At 44.4% G+C, this 19,021-nt stretch overlaps 1 protein-coding gene across 8 annotated transcripts in view; it reads left to right on the top strand.

Moving 5' to 3' along the window:
• The window catches only part of trak1a (trafficking protein, kinesin binding 1a), a 261,339-nt gene that overhangs the window by 182,558 nt on the left and 59,760 nt on the right, over window positions 1-19,021 (top strand). The window contains exon 1 of one of the 8 annotated variants that reach the window (XM_072283780.1): window positions 2,712-2,902. The exons of the other annotated variants lie outside the window; for them this stretch is intronic. Within the exon in view, the coding sequence (XP_072139881.1) occupies window positions 2,731-2,902 (172 nt within the window). The 5' untranslated portion in view covers window positions 2,712-2,730. Of the gene's footprint in view, window positions 1-2,711; window positions 2,903-19,021 lie in introns of those variants that run through there. 8 annotated transcript variants of the gene reach the window in all.

Here is a 19,021-nt window from a genome sequence, read left to right as displayed (position 1 = left end):
CACTCTCACCCCATTTTGCTACCACAACAACCCCTGTCCTTGTCTACAATCCCACAAGACTCCACATTCGGCACACCATTCTCCATAACTTCCTCCATCTTCATTAGAATCGTACTACTCAAAGCATTCCCCCTACCACCACCACCACTTTCTGCGTACCATAGGGATCATTCTCTATGTGACTCCCTTGTCCATTTGTCTCTCCCCTCATGGCACTTTTCACTCTAAGCGTGACAAGTGCTACACCTGCCCATAGTTCTCCTTCACCATTCAGAGCCCCATACAATCTTTCCAGGTGAGGCAACACTTCACCTTAAAGTCTGTTTGGGTCATCTACCATATCTGGTACTCCAGTTGGAGCCTCCTGTACATTGGTGAGAACCAATGTAGATAGTGGGACCAGCTTCGCTCCATATGGCACAGAAGGCAGGATTTCCCTGTGGCTATTCATTTTAATTCTACTTCCCATCCTGACATGTCAGTTTGTGGCACCTCTGTGGTCATGATGGGGCCAGTGTCAGATTGGAGGACAACAACTCATTTTCTATCTGGATAGCCTTCAGCCAGATGGCATGAACGTTGATTTCTTGAACTTCAGTTAATTTTTCTCTTGCCGCCTCCTCTCTCTTTCCATTCTCATTCTGTTTAACCTTTAACCCCTTCTCTTCATCACCTCCCTCTGGTGCCCCTCCTCCTTCCCACTCTTGCATGGTCCACTGTCCTCTCCTATAAGATTCCTCCTTCAGTCCTTTACCTCTTCCACCTATCACCTCTCAGCTTCTTACTTCATTCTTCCTCCCCCACCTACTCACCTTCCCACTTACTTAGTTTCACCTATCACCTGCCAACTTGTTGTACTCCTTCCCCTCACCCCACCTTCTCCCCCCTTCCCTTCCAGTCCTGATGAAGCTTCTCAGTCTGAAACATCAACTCTTCATTCCGCTCCATAGATGCTGCCTGACCTGCTTTGTGTGTGTTTCTCTCGATAAGCACTGTTTCCTTCCATACTCTGCCTGTTGGTGTTTCTGTCTGAATGCAGTGTTATATCTGATTCCACCAGCACTTCTGGTAGCATATTCTGGATAGCATTCATACCCCCGTAACCTTTTTGTACCAGCTATCAATACGGGATGTTGGCAAGTGTCTGACTGAAGTCCACGTAGGTCATAGAGTCATAGAAAAGTATAGCACAGAAACAGGCCCTTTGGCCCATCTAGTCTGTGTTGAGCCATTTAAACTGCCTACTCCCATCTACAACTCTACTCAATTACTTCCTGAAAAAACTCTCAATCTGAATGGTGAAAAGGGTTTCTATGTGGACTACCCCTAGTCAGCCCCAGCAATTTCAAATGAACATAACTCCTGCCCTTAGCATTTTATTCATTTATTTTTATTGAGATACAGCGCAGAATAGACCCTTCTGGCCCTTTGAGTTGTGCTGCCCAACAACACCCCAATTTAACCCTTGCCTGATCATGGGACAATTTACAATGACCAATTAACCTACCCACTGACAGTGGGAGGAAACCAGAGCACCCAGAGGAGATCCACATGGTCATGGGGAGAACAGGCAGCAGTGGGAATTGAACCTGGGTTGCTGGTACTGTGAAGCCTTGTGCTAACCACCATACTACTGTACCACCCCAATAATTTTCTTCGTTAACTTCCCTACCACCAATGGAAGGCTCAGTGGCCTGTAGATAACTGACATTCTTAAATGAAGAAACATCATTAGATATCCTCCAATTTTCTGCTACCTGAACTGTGGCGAACAGATGCAAAAATCTCATCAGGGCCCAGTTATCTCATAGAAAACCTACAGCACAATACAGGCCCTTCGGCCCACAAAGCTGTGCCAAACATGTCCTTACCTTACAAATTACCTAGGGTATAGAAACATTCTTGCTTGCTTCCCATAGCAAGCTAAGATTGATCTGATCTGGCCCTGGGGATTTACCAGCACTGTATACCCTATGACTGACCTTGCTTCAGATTATGCTCGTACTCCTCCCCGAACTCACCACGGTAAATGCTCCGCCTTTCAGTCAGAACTCCTACGTTCTTCATATTCTCGCCCAACTGCTCCCATTTCACTCTTTGTCCACATAACCTTGTTTACAATCATCACCTTACTCTTCCCAGTTTAACTTCATCAGAGTCACCCTCCCTGCAGCTGAACAAGCTTCTTCACTCTTCTGACAAAGTTGACTTTTTCTTCTCGCAGATGCAGTTTGACCCGAATGTTTCTTGCATTTTCTTTTTATTATTTTTGATGGTGCAGCGTTAAATAAGTTTGCTAACAATAAGTATGTCATTATATTTGGGAGAACAGTAAATTGTTGCGGTACCTGTTAACTGCCTGGTGTGGGAGGTGCAGACAGTAAATTTGCAGCTTTGATTGACGTGTCCCGGGAGGTTCCCATGGCATTCAGGCGGTGCCAATCATCTGCATTTGCAGGGGTGCACTGTGACACCTCTCTGGTCCCGCTGCACATTACGGGATCACGCAGCTTTTAGGAAGCTACATTCTAAAGTCAAGAGTGGGATTATTTGCTGGGTCCTTGCCCGAGGGTCGGTTTGTTGATGAAGTGGTGTAACGGGAGGAGAGGGGAGCTGGCGCGGCCCCCGCAGCTGTCAGTGGGCCGGCCCGGATCCACCTGTCAATCTTGGTGCCCGGACACTTCGGCGTTCCCTCAACATGGGCTCGGTACCGGCGGGCGGGCGTGGGGCATGACAGCAAGGCTCCCGGCCCGGCAGCTCCCCGATGCGCTCCAGCATGGCCGCGGCAGGGATGAGTGTCTCGATGACGACCTGGAAAGCAGCAGCGGAGCAGATGATGAAGCGGAGCAAAGCTGCAGCCTCCGGGATCACCTGAACACGCAGTGGCTGGTGCTTGAGGAAGGTACAGTATCTCTCAGTTCCTTCAGGTGCCGCAGACTATCTTTTCATCTCGCCACAGTGTCGTTATGTCTAAGTTGTAACTTATGTCGATTTAAGTTGATGTTAATTTATGGAATCACGGGAGTTTACAGATGTCATCAGTTAGATGAAGATTCTTGCATCGTCTGTCATTTCCCTCAATAAATTCTGCCTGACCCGCTGAATTCCTCCGCTGTTTGCATGTTCTTCATGTTAACTTGTGTTTGCCCTTCTCTTGTAATGTGCTGTGTTGCTGCTGCTGCAAAAACACATTTTTTATGGCACTCATACCTTGTGTATGTATGAGAATGGGGTTGAGAAGGAAAATAAAGCAGCCAAATGGCCAAATTCTGCTCTTTGTCTTAAGGAATTGTTGGCAATTCCTTTTCTCCCACAGATGCTGCTCAACCTGTTGAGTCCCTCCAGCAGGTTGTGTGGTGCTCCAGATTCTGGCAACTGCAGTCTTTAGTGTCTCTTGTTACAGGTGAATTTGCTTTCAGCAATCATAAGTATCTTTGTAACAAAGCAGAGCATAAAGGTTTAAGGTCAGAGGCAAAAGATTCAAACAGGACCTTGGGGTAGCTTCTTCGTCAGGTGTACTGAATGAGGTGTCAGCGAGTGGTCGAGCATGTACAATAACAATATCTAAAAGACATGGCAGCTATGTTGATAGGAAGGTATTTGGGAAATTTGGATCAATTGAAAGCAAATGGGATGATCTTACTTAAGAACCTTGGTTGGCATGGATGTGTTTTGGGCTGAGGGGTCTGTTTCTGAGTTGTATGGCTCTAAGAGAGGCCTCTGTCGGTCAGGGTCGAACATGTTGCATCCCAGCAGTCTAGATACGCAAGCCAGGACCGTACAATATGGAGAGCGAGCTGTTGCCCATGTAGCAAGCTCCACGCATCTGATGAACCCAAAGGAATGGCACAGTCTGAGTACAGTTTGTCACCAGCAGCACCGCAGCAGTTGCCAGTCAGTGTTGAACTTGACCTAGGACGGCCTTAGGGTCTCCAGCTGTGGATTTTTTCCTTGGGGTTCAGTCCCGAACTCTTCCCCATGAGTGGGTATAGCCACAAGGCAGAGGAGGTGTAATATCAGTGTTTTCCTTCCAGATGAGCTGCCAACCACGGCTGATGAGCTCTATCTGCCCGAAGTGAACTCTATTGCTCCATAAAATAAGATAGTGTTATCAAGTAATTTTTACGCCAATCCTACCCTGTATTCTGTTACCAGCACCTCCACCCTGATGATAAAATTTGTATTTCTGATGCAAATATCAAACTTTGATTTTATGGATCCTGTGTGTATCACTAATTCTGAAGCAGTGATTCATTTGCAGTTCTTTAAATCTAGTGTGCTGCATTCATTCGCAATATAGCCTCCTGAACACTGGAAAACAGACACAGATTGGCTGATTGCTTTGCAGAAGAGCTGTGCTTGCTCTCCAGGAGCAACCTTAAACTTCATATTAATGTTACAGTAATTCACCATTCTATTCCACTCTGACCTACAGTGGTCTCTTGTACTGAGGTGCTTCATCTTTCATCAAATCTGCAGTACCTGATATCCAATTCCAGTGCATTAGACATCTTACCCTCTCTGTATGAGAGTTGGCTAGTTCTACAAATCATGCATTTGTATATTTAATTCTGTTTTTCTCTCACCGCTGACAGTATTTCTTATAGAACCTGAGGAATTCTTAAACAATAATTCAGCAACTTTAAGGTAATTGTTAGTTACCACACTTCTATCCGAATTTAACTGAGTGGTTTCAAAGAGTGGGACTTGGACTGGTTACTGCGGTCGCTATTCATTCCATTTGCTGTCTGGTGTCCCAGTAAGAGAGCCGTTCCCTTCTGTTGTTTACTACGTGCAAGTCGTGCCAGTGATCAGTAATGCTACTTCCTGATTTGGGAGTGTTTCTAAGATGCTATTTATTCAGTACCTGGATTACCTCAGCATTTAAAAATGTTGTGTATTTTTTTTTGTATATGTTTGACACAGAACTTTTACAGCCAAATACCTCTGTGTCAGGATAAGTATATTGGGAAGAAGTTCCAGCAGGAAGACTTGCCTTTCATTTGCATCTTCTACGACATAAGAATATCCCAGGTGCTTGCACGACCAGTGAAGAACATAATTTTTCAAATGTCATGACTGATGTATGGCCTGCTAACCAACAGCAAAGAAATAAACAGTCTATCAGCCACTATCCATGCCACCCACACCACTGAGTCGCACTGTGTTGCCAAGGAGACAGGTTCTGAGCATGGAGGTCTCCTCGTGTGTGACGTATAGTTGAGAGAATTGGTTAGTCAAGGCTCCACCTTTCTTACATTAGTTTAAAGAGCTCTCTGCTATCCTGAGGCCACTCTTCGTTCATGTCTGGCAAGGTCAAAAAGACAGGTCATTACATTGCTGTGGGGAGCTTGCTCCAAGTATATGGGCTGTTACCTTTTGGTCACGCAGCCCTGACTACACTTAAATAAATACTTAATCTGCTATAAAGCATTGGGACATTGATAGGGCTTTTGGAAATTCACGGCCTCCTATAACCTTTGAGCCTTTGATTTCAGCAGACTGGTGTTATTCATGTAGATGCAATAACTGGTTTAAGATCATGGGAAATGACATCGCCAAATCTTACGGTATATGGAGTCTTACTGCTAACAAATGCCATTATATTTGTCAGCTCCAGAATGGGGCAGTACGGAGAATAAAATGCTGTGTCAGCTGCAGGAATAAAGATCAATCTTTTGTTTGTTTAAAGAAAAGAAAACCCTCGGAATCTTATTTCAAGGTGAATACCAGTTAGATTTGGGAGCATATCTGCTTCGAATTTTGTGTTCCTACTGAATACTCTCAATTAGTGTGGGTTTTCTGGCATTGATCGTGCTTACAAGGGGTAACCTTAGTGGAACATGGAGCATTGTGAATGCCAGATCAAAGCAGTGAAAGGTATGGCTGTGTATTTGGTTCAGTGACATTGGAACTCAGTGCCACACCCTGGGCACCGAGCAGTTCCCAGTTGGCAGCATCTAAAGGATGGAAGCAGTAGCGTCTGCTTCATTATAAACTTGCCACGGTCTTGTCTCACTCTTGTTCTCCCAAGCATAATCCTCGTTCCTTCATTGTCATTGGCTCAAAATCATGGAATTCCCTCCCTGACAGCAGTGTGGGTGTACCAACACCTCAGGGACAGCCGCAGTTCAAGAAGGCAGCTCATCACCACCTTCTCAAGGGCAGCTTGAGATGGGCAATAAATGCTGGCTGAGCTGGCGATGCCCGCATCCCATAAATGAATAAATTAAAAAAACATATAATGATTAAGTGCTCACCATTCTAGTTACCGAGAGAGTTCTCTGCTGTGATCCTGACTGCAGTTTACATGCCACCAAAGGCAGATGTCAAACTTGCAGTCAATGCACAAGAAACGGCCTACTCTGACAATTTTCACCTCCTTGCTGGGGACTTCAAACAGATGAGCTTGAAGCTAATCTGCCCAACTATCATCAGCACATCCGCCTCTGCAGCAGAAGACCCAACACGTTCAATCGTGATCATCAAGAATGCACACTGTCTCAGCTCTCAACTACACTTTGGGAAATTTGGCTATCTGGCTGTCGTCCTCCACCTACGTTCGGGCGGTGACTGAAGAGCAAGACGTCAGAGGCAAGGACAACGAAGAGGTGGTCATGGGTGACAGAGGAGCAGCTGTGGGACTGCTTTGAATTGGTGGACGGGCCAGTTTCAAAGACTCATCAGAGGCCCTGAATGAGTACGCCACAATTGTGGATAAGTGTGTGCCCACAAAATCATTCAGAGACCTCCCCAATCAGAATCCCTGGATGAACCAAGAGATTTGAATCTGCTGGGAGCTAAATCAGTGGCGTTCAGGACTGGTGATCCAGGAAAATAAGGCCCAGGTATGATCTCTGGAAAGCCATCTGATAAGTGGAGTGGCAATTTCGGACTAAACAAATCACAGAGGGTTGCCCAACAACTGTAATGGCTTGAATGCTATCACCCCCTACATAGCAAAACCAAGTAACATAAATGACATGAATTGCAGAGGAGCTCGATGCCTTTTATGCTCACTTTGAATGACAAAACACAGAGGCTCCTTCACCAGTCCTCACAGCTACTGACGACCCTGTGATTTCAGTCTCTGAGGCCAACGTCAGAGCATCACTCAGGAGGGTGAATCCATGGAAAGCATCTGGCCCAGACAATGTACCCGGCTAGTACTGAAGACTTGTTTTAATCAACTGGCTAGTGTGTTTATGGACATTTTCAATCTCACGTTTTGGCAGATTGAGGTATCTACCTGCTTCAAGCAAGCTTCACCATACCAGTATCCAAGAAGAACATGGTGACCTGCTTCAGTGACTGTCATCCAGTAGCCCTTGTATTCACTGTGATGAAGTGCTCTGAGATTTTGGAGATTTGCCTGCAGTCACAATGTCATTTCATTGGCAGGTGGCATCCATCATTAAGGACTTTCCTTGTGCAACTGGATCCTCGATTTCCTGACTGGCAGACCCTTGTCAGTATGGATTGGCAAGAGTATCTCCTCCACACTCACCATCAGCACATATGCACCACAAGGCTGTGAGCTTTGTATGATGCCGTATTTAAGTTTGTGGACAAAACCACTGTGGCTGGCCGCGTCAAAGGTGGTGACAAATCAGCATTTAGGAGAGAGGTGGAAAATCTGCATGGAGTAGTTCGACAACAACATCCTTAAGTCAACATCAGCAAAGCCAAAGAGCTAATTATTGACTACAGGAGGAAGAAGCCAGAGGTCCATGAGCCAGTCCTCATGAGGGTATTGGAGGGTCAGTAGCTTTAAATTCCTTTGCATCTTCATATCAGAGGATCTGCTTTAGGTTTAACAAGTAGGTGCCATCACAAAGGAGGCATGACAGGGCTTTTACTTTCTTGGAGGTTTGTGTAGATTAGGCATGTCACCAAAAAATGTGATAAACTTCTATAGCTGTCCAGTGGGAGAGCATCCTAAGTGATTGCAACAATGCCTTGCCTGGAAGCACAGACGCCCAGGATTGGAAAATACTGGAGAAATTAGTGGATATAGCTCAGTCCATCACAGGCAAAGTCCTTCCCGCTATTCAGAAGATCTGCATGGAGCGTAAACTGCTTTGTCACATCCTCAAAAAGCCCTCAATCAAGTCTGTAACCTCAATCAACCTGCCTACATAAAGTCACGCTGATTGTCCCTGAGCAGGCCGTGCCTTTCTAAATATGCATAAATCCTATCCAAAGATTTCAAAGGTGCAAATTGATGTCAGAGAAATGTATACAATATACATCCTGAAATGCTGTTTCTTCGCAACCATCCACGAAAACAGAGGAGTGCCCCAAAGAATGAACAACAGTCAAATGTTAGAACCCTAAAGTGACCCCCCCCCCACCCAGCTCTTCCTTCCCGCGCGTAAGTGGCAGCAAGCAACAATCCCTCCTCCCCCCACCGGCAAAACAAGCATCGGCACTGCCACCGAGCGCTCAAGCGTAGGCAAAGACACAGACTTGCAGTACCCCAGAGACTTCGTGTTTCACGTGGTATTCGACATACCACAGGTTCTTTCTCCCAGTGAGCGGGGAGACATAACAAACAACTCACTGGTTTCCACTGTTAAAAGTCCGCAACGTCGCTTTTTTCAAGCTCTGTGCCCAACGATCGTGAGTCTCTGGGCACACAGCCACAGATATTCCAACTCCCCTGACAACACATGGGTCTCCTGTCATGACACCGACCCTCGATCTGCCCGTCTCCGGAGCCCTTGGCATGCCGAACAACAACGACCAGTTATGAAACCCTGAGAGCAGGTCCCATTCCTTCCAAAGAACCGTAGTCAGCATGTAACTCCAGGTTTGGGTCTTCAAAAGAACCCTGAAAGGGAAAAATAAAGATATTAAAGATGGAAGTAGAGCTGTTTCTGAAGATGCAAGCGAAGGAGTTGCCGTTTAGCGCCGTCATCACTCCGCTCTGCCTTCTTTTGTAAAAATTCCTCAGCAACATTCCTCTAGTTGTTTTACAGCTGTACGGACCATCCGTTGCTCTGAGCAGAAAATTTTTACATGGCCTGGAAACTGAGCAGCACTTTAAATGCTCTTTTTTGTAATACACATACCAGGAATGTTTAGAATAAAAATTGAAAAATCGGGTACTATTAATTTTATTTATTAATTGAAGGCTATAATGAAATACAGTACAATAAGAAAAACCTTAAACATTTTGTAAACTTTTAAACTTAAACAGCATCAGTGTTCAGCAGGCTATCTGTTTATTAACAATGAGCTACTGACTTCTATTCTGTGTTTATTGTTACAATTTGTAACAGTGTTGTAACTTGAAACACTGACAATGTGACTACATCGAAGCTCAGAAGAGCAGAGGGGTGAAGAGGACTGTAGTGTTGATAGGAGATTCCTCAGTCGGATGAACAGAGACGAGGTTCGGTGGGCACAAAAGAGACATCCGGATGGTATGTTGCTTCCCTGGTGCCAGGGTCAGGGATGTCTTGAATCGAGTCCATGGCATTCTCAAAGGGCGAGAAGTCTTGGTACGTATTGGCACCAATGGCATAGGTAGACAAGCTGAGGAGGTCTGGATGAGAGATCTTAGGGAGCCAGGTAGAAAGCTGAGAAACAGGACCTCCAGGGTAGTAAATCTCTGGGTTGCTGCCTATGCCACGCACCAGTTAAGAATATAAGAATAGGTTGATTTGGCAAGTGAATGTGTGGCTGAGCAGGGGGAGGGGTTCAGATTTTATGGGTCATTGGGATCTCTTCTGGGGAATCTGACCTGTACACAAAGGGTGGGTTGCACCTGAACCCAGGGGGCTCCAATATCGTTGCGGGCAGGTTGGCTGGAGTTATTTGGGTGGGTTTAAACTAATTTGGCAGGGGAATGGGAACCGGAGTGGTAGTGCTGAGGATGAGGTGGTTGGTTTACAAACAGGGGCAATGTGTGGAAAGACTCCTAGCAAGGAGCAAACCAGATGAGTTGCAATGTAAAAGGCAGACAAAATCGAAAAGGGTGAATACGGGACTAAAGGTGTTATATTTGAATACGCAAAGTATACGGAATAAGGTCTGTGAACTTGTAGCACAGTCACAGATTGGCAAGTATGATGTTGTAGGCATCACTGAATTGTGGCTGGAAGAAGATTATAGCTGGAAGCTTAATGTCTAAGAATCTATGTTGTATCAAAAGCTAGCCAGTAATATTAAAGGGGACACCAAAAGTTTTACTCAGATACATAAAGTGTAAAAGAGAAGTGAGAACGGATTTAAGTCTGCTGGAAAACGATGCTGGAGAGGTAGTAATGGGGGACAAGGAAATGGAGGACAAACTGAATAAGTATTTTGCATCAGTCTTCACTGTGGAAGACATTAGCCTGGTGGAAGTTCCAGGTGGTCAGGGGTCATGACGTGTGTGAAGTTACCATTACTAGAGAGAAGGCACTGGGGAAAATGAAAGGTCTGAAGGCCACCTGGACCAGATGATGTACACCCCAGGGTTCTGAAAGGTAATGTAGAGATTGTGGAGGCATTAGTAACAATCTTTCAAAATCACTAGATTCTGGAATGGTTCCAGAAGACTGGAAAATTTGCAAATGCCACTCCACTCTTCAAGGAGGGAGAGAGGCAGAAGAAAGGAAATTATAAGCCAGTTAGTCTGACCTCAGTTGTTGGGAAAATGTTGAAGTTGATCGTTAAGAAAGTGGTTCTGGGGTGCTTGGAGGCACATGATAAAATAGGCTGTAGTCAGCATGGTTTCTTTGAGGGAAAATCTTGCCTGACAAATCTGTTGGAATTCTTTGAAAAAACAACAAACGGGATAGACAAAGGAGAATCAGTTGACGTTGTGCACTTGGATTTTCAGAAGGCCTTTGACAAGGTGCCACATGTGAGGCTGCTAACAAGCTACGAGCCCATAATATTACAGGATTCTCAGATGGATGAAGCAGTGGCTGATTAGCAGGAGGTAAAGAGTAGGAATAAAGGGAGACTTTTCTGGTTGGCTGCCGGTGACCAGTGGTGTTCCACAGTGGTCTGCGTTGGGACTGATTCTTTTTACATTATATGTCAATGATTTGGATGTTGGAATGGATGGCTTTGTTGCATAGTTCGCAGACAATATGAAGATAGCTGGAGGAGCAGGTAGCTTTGAGGAAATAGAGAGACTATAGAAGGACAGGCAGATTAGGAGAACGGGCAAAGAAGTGGCAGATGGTACAAAAGTGAACTGATGTCAACTTCGGCAAAGGAATGTTGGCAGAGTTATCCATAAAAAGTCAGTGTCAGGTAATGTAGAGTTGCTTTGACCCAAGCACAGAGCAGTGGAGATGGCTTCGTGGTGAGCAAAAACTTTAAAAATAAACTTCAAAATAACAAGTCACGTGGGGTCACACAAAATAAGGAAGAACAGATGCTAACAACCAGAAAGCACATTAGATTACTGGTTAGCACAACACTTTACACTGCAGACGATCCGGGTTCAATTCCCAACGCAGCCTGTAAGGAGTTTTAACATTCTCCTTGTGACTGAGAGGGTTTTCTCTGGGTGCAACAGTTTCCTCCCATGGTCCAAAGATGTAGGTTAATTGGTTATTGTAAATTGTAGATTGGGCTAGGATTAAACTGAGGGACTGCAGGGCGCCATGGCTCGAAGGGCCTATTCTATGCCATATCAACAAGGCAGCAACTGAATTAGGCTGGCTGGTTTGACAAGTGAACTAAAGCTGTGGATGAGAGCTGGATTTAAACAGGCTGCAGGAGGTGAGTTGGAAACGAGAGGCAGGAGTTTCCTGTTAGCTGAGTGGAGATTGGAAGGTGACTGCCTGGGCAGACCTGACAGTGATTACACATTTCTTGTTCAGCACTGGCAGAGTGGGAAAGCATTTTCAGAACTTTCAAGCCTTTGGCTGCTTGTTTTTCATCCAGTGGTTTGAAGTGTTGATGTCTAGCACCAAATTGAAGGAAGTCCACTCTCTGTGTTAACTGGGTAGTCTCCTGCTTCTGCTGCACTATTAACATTGCTTGGGGTGATTTGTTGGTCACAGTGCTCACTAAGAGCTTGCTTCGTAATACAAGTGTATAATGGTGAAGTTAGTGTGCTGTCCAATGTGCACAGGGAGTTGTATTTTCATTCAAAATCTGAGTCATCACTGCTGGAGTAATTTATGGCTTGGTGGGAGTCATCAGATTACTGGTGTGTGTGTGTGTGTGTGTGCGTGCGTGTGTGCACATATACACGTAGTAAACATTGCAATTGGATATAATGTGTTTATGTTTATAATAGAAAGTTAAGAAAATCTTATTTTGCACATTAAAAAGTAAATGTGGTTAACCTATCAGGTTTCATTTCCTTGCAGTGTTTTTTTGGTACAATCTCGGTGATCTGATTGGTCTTGATTCAGTGACTGGTGCAGTGACTGCATCATTAGCTTCGTTTGGCTGATTTAAGCGCAGGACCTGATTGAAAGGGTCTGGGTGTCAGGACGGAGGTGAGAGATGGGCTGGTGTTCAGTTCGTTGCTGTACAAGGTTTACCTATCTCTGCGTTGACTGAGGCTGTGGTCTGCAATTAACAAACTCCTGGATGTCCTGCAGCGGTGAATTGGCTTCTTGGCTGTGGGCTCACTTTTGTGAACTTCTGTTCTGAGTGTTCTTTGTTGACTTTTTATAGCTTCTACGATTTGTTCTTTTTGTGTTTGATTGTCTTTTTTAATGGATTCTGTTGGGTTTAGTTTTTATGACTGCTGAAAGAAGGTGAATTTTAAAACCATAAGACCAAATGACTCAGGAGCAAAATGAGGCCAGTCAGCCAATTGAGTCTGCTCCACCATTTCATCATGCTTGATCCATTTCTCTCTCAACTTCATTCTCCTGCCTTCTCCCCGTAACCTTTCAAGCCCTGATAATTCAAGAACTTGTCAACCTCTGCCTTAAGTATATCCAATGACCTGGCCTCCACAGTCGCCTGTGGCAATGAATTCCACAGATTCACCACTCTCTGGCTAAAGAAATTCCTCCTGATCTCCGTTGCTTATTCTGAGGCTGTACCCTCTGGCCTGAGACTCCTCCACTGTCCGCATCCACTCTGTCTCCACCTTTCACCATTGGATAGGTTTGAGTGAGCTCCCCTGTTGTTCTTCTGAACTCCAGTGAGTACTGGCCCAGAGCTATTAATCGCTCCTCATATGGTAAACCTTTCATTCTCAGAGTCATTCTCATGACCCTCCTCTGAACCCTCTCCAATGTCAGCACATCCTTTCTAAAATAAGGGACCCAAAACTGCTCCCAGTATTCCAAGTGAAACCTCAGCAATGCCTTACAAATCCTCAGCATTACATCCTTTTATACGCTAGCCCTCTTGAAATAACATTGCATTTGCTTTCCTCACCACAGACTCAACCTGCAAATAAACCTTAGAGGATCCAGCAGGAGGACTCCCAAGTCCCTTTGCACTTCTGTTTTTTGAATTTGCTTCCCATTTAGAAAATAGTCTATGCTTTTTGTCTTCTGCCTAAGTGCATGACCATATACTTCTGGACACTGTATTCTATTTGCTACTTCTTTGCCCATTCTCCTAATCTGTCTTAAGTCCACCTGCACTCTCCCAGCTTCCTCAACACTACCTGCCCTTCCACCTGTCTTCATACTGATCACAAACCTGGCCACAAGTCCATCAGTTCACTGACATACCATGTGGAAAAGAAGCAGTCCCAACACCAGCCCTGCAGAGCACCACTAGACACAGCAGCCAACCTGAAAAGGATCCTTTCATTCCCACGCTTTGCCTCCTGCCAATCAGCCAATGCTCTACCCATGCTAGTACCTTTCCTGTAATACCATGGGCTGTTATCTTGTTAAGCAGCCTCGGGTGGTACCTTCTGTACACATCATCTACCGATTCTCCTTCGTCTGTCCTACTTGTTATTTTCTTAAAGAATTCCAACAGATTTTTTAGGCGAGATTTTCCCTTGAGGAAACCATGCTGACTTTGCCCTATTTTACCATGTGCCTCCAAGTTCTCCAAAATCATAACCTTAACAATCGATTTCAACAGCTTGTCAGCCACTGAGGTTAGGCTAACTAGCTTATAATTTCCTTTCTTCTGCCTCCCTCTCTTCTTTGAAGAGTGGAGTGACATTTACAATTTTCCAGTCCTCAGGAACCATTCCAGAATCTAGTAATTCTTGAAAGATCATTACTAATGCCTCTTTCAGAATCCTGGGGTTCTAATCCATCTGGTCCAGGTGACTAATCTACCTTCAGACCTTTCAGTTTTCCTAAGCCCTTTCTCTCTAGTAATAGCAACTGTGCTCCCCTCTACATTTTGACACACTCGAACCCCCAGCTTACTGCTAGTGTCTTCCACAGTGAAGACAGATGCAAAATACTTATTGCTTTCATCCACTGTTTCCTTGTTCCCCCATTACCTCACCAGCATCATTTGCCAGGTGTCTGATTCCCACTGTTGCTTCCTTTTTACTCAATACTTTTGGTATCCTCTTTCATATTATTGGCTAGCTTACATTCATATTTCACCTTTTCCCCTTTTTTTTAAAGTTGCCTTTTGTTGGTTTATAAGTTTCCCAATCCTCTAACTTCCCTCTAATTTCCCTCTAATTTTTGTTTTATTATATACCCTTTCTTTTGCTTTTATCTTGGTTTTCACTTCCCATATTAGCCATAGTTGCTTCATCTTACATTTAGAGTATTTCTTCTTTGGCATGTAACTATCCTGTGCCTTCCAAATTGCTTCCAAGAACTCCAGCTGTCTGCTGTTGTCCTGGCCAGTGTTGTTTTCTAATCAATTAGGCTAGGTTCTCTCTTTATTCCGCTGTAATGTTGATACATCTGACTTTAGCTTCTCCCTCTCAACCTGCAGGGTGAACTCTATCATATTATGATCACTGCTTCCTAAGGGTTCCTTTACCTTGAGCTTCTTCCTCAAATTCAGTTTAATACACTACACCCAATCCAGAATAGCCTATTGACCTCAACCACAAGCTGCCCTAAAAGGCTATCTAGTTAGTAGGAATTTTATGAATTCTGCTTGCATATCGAAATCCCCCATGAATATTGTAATAGTCCCCTTTTGACATGGCTTTTCTGTCTCCCGTTGATACTTGTAGTCCACATCCTGGTTACCGTATATAACTTCCATCATGGTCTTTTTACCTTCCAATACTATGTCACCTCTTTTTAAGGATTTGTTTTCATTTTTTACCAACAGAGCCATGACTAATGCCACCATTTCATACCTGCCAGTCATTAACTGTGCTTCCTTATTTTGTATACTGTGTACATTCAAATATAACACCTACAGTCCTGTATCCGTCATCCTTTTCAATTTTGTCCCTCTTTCACTATACAGCTCATTCCACAGACTGCAATTTTGTCCTATCATCAGGTTGTGCTTCCTGACAGTCTCATTACGCACAACCTCTGCTTGTAAACCAATAGCTCTATCTTCAGCCCTATCACTCTAGTTCCAATCTCCCTGCCAAATTAGTTTAAACCCTCCTCAACAGCTCTAGAAAACCTGCCTGCAAGGATATTGGTCCCCCTCAGGTTCAGGTGTAACCCAGCCCTTTTGTACAAGTCGTACCTTCCCCAGAAGAGATCCCAATGATCCAGAAATCTGAACCCTTCCCCCCCCCCCGCACCACTTCCCCAGCCACACATTCATCTGCCAAATCATCCTATTCTCACCCTCGTTGGCCCATAGCACAGGCAGCGGTCTGCTTTACCCTGGAGGTTCCGCTTTTCAGTTTTCTACCTAACTCCCTAAATTCTCTCTTCAAGACCTCATTGCTTTTCCGACGTATGTCACTGGTGCCAATATGTACCAAGGTGGTATGTTTGTACATAGTAAACATACTTCAATTTAAATGTACTTTGAACTTTGATAGAAAACTAATCTGAAAAAGTTGTTTTCAATGGTGCCAAGTGATTTTGCCAGTTATCATTTAAATAAGAATTTGTACAGCGCCAAAATTAGCTCTCATTGAGCTTAAGATGGTTAATGACATACATGATAGCGGTGACTGCAATTTAATGGGCTGTATTGCATGAGGTTGCATTGAATTTAAAGGTACAGGTAGGGAGTGTGTAACAAAATGACATTAATCCCCACTAACAGCCACTGGAATTTCTCTTGCTCTGTCTGTTTGCACTTGAAGTAGTCTTTGGCCACTCTTACAGCTGAACTGCCAATCAGTGCCATGAATGAAACCGGAGGTTACTATGGAAACAAGCAAAGTAAAACAGTGAATAATTAACCAGTGAAATATTTCATGGCAGGCAGCTCTTAGAGATATCAGGGCTTGCTGGCTGTGAAAGATTGCTGATCTTGTAGTGCTTTGATGCCTGATTAAGATGCATCAATTTCCCAATCTAGTGCTGCAGAAGCTTGAACTGGAGTACAGCACAGGAACAGGCCCTTCGCCCAAAATGTTGTGCCAAACCATTTACATTAGTAATCAACTAAATTAATTCCTTCTGCCGACACAATGTCCATATTCCTCCATTTCCTCACATTCGTGTGCCTATCTGCTTGCCCTGTAAGGTCCCCAGTGTTTCTGCCTCTCCCAACATCCTAGGCATTATGTTTCAGGCACCCACCGCTCTCCGTGTATAAAACACACACACACACACACACACACACACACACACACACACACACACACACACACAGCAACTTGCCCCTCATATCTCCTTTGAACTTGCACTCAGTCACCTTAAATGTATGCCCTTCAGTACTAGACTTGTCATCCCTGGGGAAAAAGATACTATCTGTCTACTCATAATCTTTTAAACCTCTATCAGATCTCCCCTCAGCCTCTGCTGTTTCAGAGAAAACATCCCAAGTTTGTCCACCTCTTGTTTTTACACATGCTCTTTAATTCAGGCAACATCCTGGTAAACCTCCGCTACACCCTCTCCAAAACCTCAATGTCCTTCCTATAGGTCGACCAGAACTGATTTCAGTACTCCAGGTGTGGACTAACTCGAGATTTAAAAAGCTGCAACGTAACTTCTGGACTTTTGAACTTGATGCCGGGACTAATAAAGACAAGAATGCCACTTGCCTTCTTAACCAACCATCAAACTGTGCAGCCAATGTGCAAAATAGGACAAACTGCAAATCCAAATAAAAACCCAAATAATAATAAATTAATTAATATAACACTGAGAACATGAGGTATAGGTGCTGGCTCCGTTGATGTTTGTGATTTTGTGATTATAAATTAACATTTGATGGTCTTACTTCAGTGGTTGATAAGTTGATGGAAAAGATCCTGAGAGGCAGGATTTATGAACATTTGGAGAGGCAGAATATGGTTAGGAATAGTTAGCATAGCTTTCTCAAAGGCAGGTCATGTGTTAAGAGCCTGATTGAACTTTTTGAGGATGTGACTAAACACATTGATGAAGGTAGAGCAGTAGATGTGGTGTATATGGATTTCAGCAAGGCATTTGACAAGGTACCCCATGCAAGGCTTGTTGAGAAAGTAAGGAGGCATGGGATCCAAAGGGACCTTGCTTTGTGGATCCAGAACCGGCTGGCACAAGAAGGCAAAGAGTGGTTATAGACAGGTCATATTCTGCATGGAGGTTGGTGACTAGTGGTGTGCCTCAGGGATCTGTTCTGGAACCCTTACTCTTCGTGATTTTTATGAATGACCTGGATGAGGAAGTGGAGGGATGTGTTAGTAAATTTGTTGATGACACAAAGGTTGAGGGTGTTGTGGATAATGTGGAGGGCTGTCAGAGGTTATAGCGGGGCATCAATAGGATGCAAAACTGGGCTGAGGAGTGGCAGATGGAGTTCAACCCAGATAAATGTGAGGTGGTTCATTTTGGTAGGTCAAATATGATGGCAGAATATAGTATTAGTAGTAAGACTCTTGGCAGTGTGGAGGATCAGAGGGATCTTGGGGTCCGAGATCATAGGACACTCAAAGCTGCTGCTCAGGTTGACTGTGTGGTTAAGAAATGATACGGTGTATTGGCCTTCATCAACTGTGGGATTGAGTTCAAGAGCTGAGAGGTAATGTTGCAGCTGTATAGGACCCTGGTCAGGCCCCACTTGGAGTACTGTGCTCAGTTCTGGTCACCTCACTACAGGAAGGAAGTGGAATCTATAGAAAGGGTGCAGAGGAGACTTACAAGGATGTTGCCTGGATTGGGGAGCTTGTCCTATGAGAATAGCTTGAGTGAACTTGGCCTTTTCTCCTTGGAGCGATGGAGGATGAGAGATGACCTGATAGAGGTGTATAAGATGATGAGAGGCATTGATCGTGTGGATAGTCAGAGGCTTTTTCCCAGGGCTGAAATGGCTAACATGAGAGGGCACAGTTTTAAGGTGCTTGGAAGTAGGTACAGAGGAGATATCAGGGGTATGTTTTTTACACAGAGAGTGGTGAGTGCGTGGAATGGGCTGCCGGCAACGGTGGTGGAAGTGGATATGATAGGGTCTTTTAAGAGACTCCTGGATAGGTACATGGAACTTCGAAAAATAGAGGGCAATGGATAACTCTATATATTTTCTAAAGTAAGTACATGTTTGGCACAGCATTGTGAACCGAAGGGCATGTATTTGTGCTGTAGGTTTTCTATGTTTTTATGTTTCGAATGGCTTGGTTGTGAATGTAGGAGATGTGATTCGTAAGTTTACTGATATAATTGGTGGCATTGTAGATAAGAAGGAAGGTGGCTAAGGTTATGTCAGGATTTGATAAGTCAGTTGGGTGAAACATTAGTAGATGGAATTTAACATTGACAAAATGAAGTAAGGCATTTTGCGAAGACAAATAAAGGCTGGACACAGATAGTAAATAGAAAGGCCCTGGGACGTGTTGATGAATCGAATGACCTTGTATGTATTCTCAGCTGCCACTCTGTTAGGTACACCTGCACATGTGCTCATTAATGCAAATATCTAACTGACCAGTCATGTGGCAGCAACTCAGTGCACGCAGAGATGGTCAAGAGGTTCGGTCAGAAAGGGAAAGAAATGTGATCTGAATTACTTTGACCATGGAGTGATTGTTGGTGCC

This window comes from Mobula birostris, chromosome 19, assembly GCF_030028105.1.
Source record: "Mobula birostris isolate sMobBir1 chromosome 19, sMobBir1.hap1, whole genome shotgun sequence".
Lineage (NCBI taxonomy): Eukaryota > Metazoa > Chordata > Chondrichthyes > Myliobatiformes > Myliobatidae > Mobula > Mobula birostris.
Note: the sequence above shows the minus strand (reverse complement) of the source record. Positions and strands in the feature narration are given on the sequence as shown.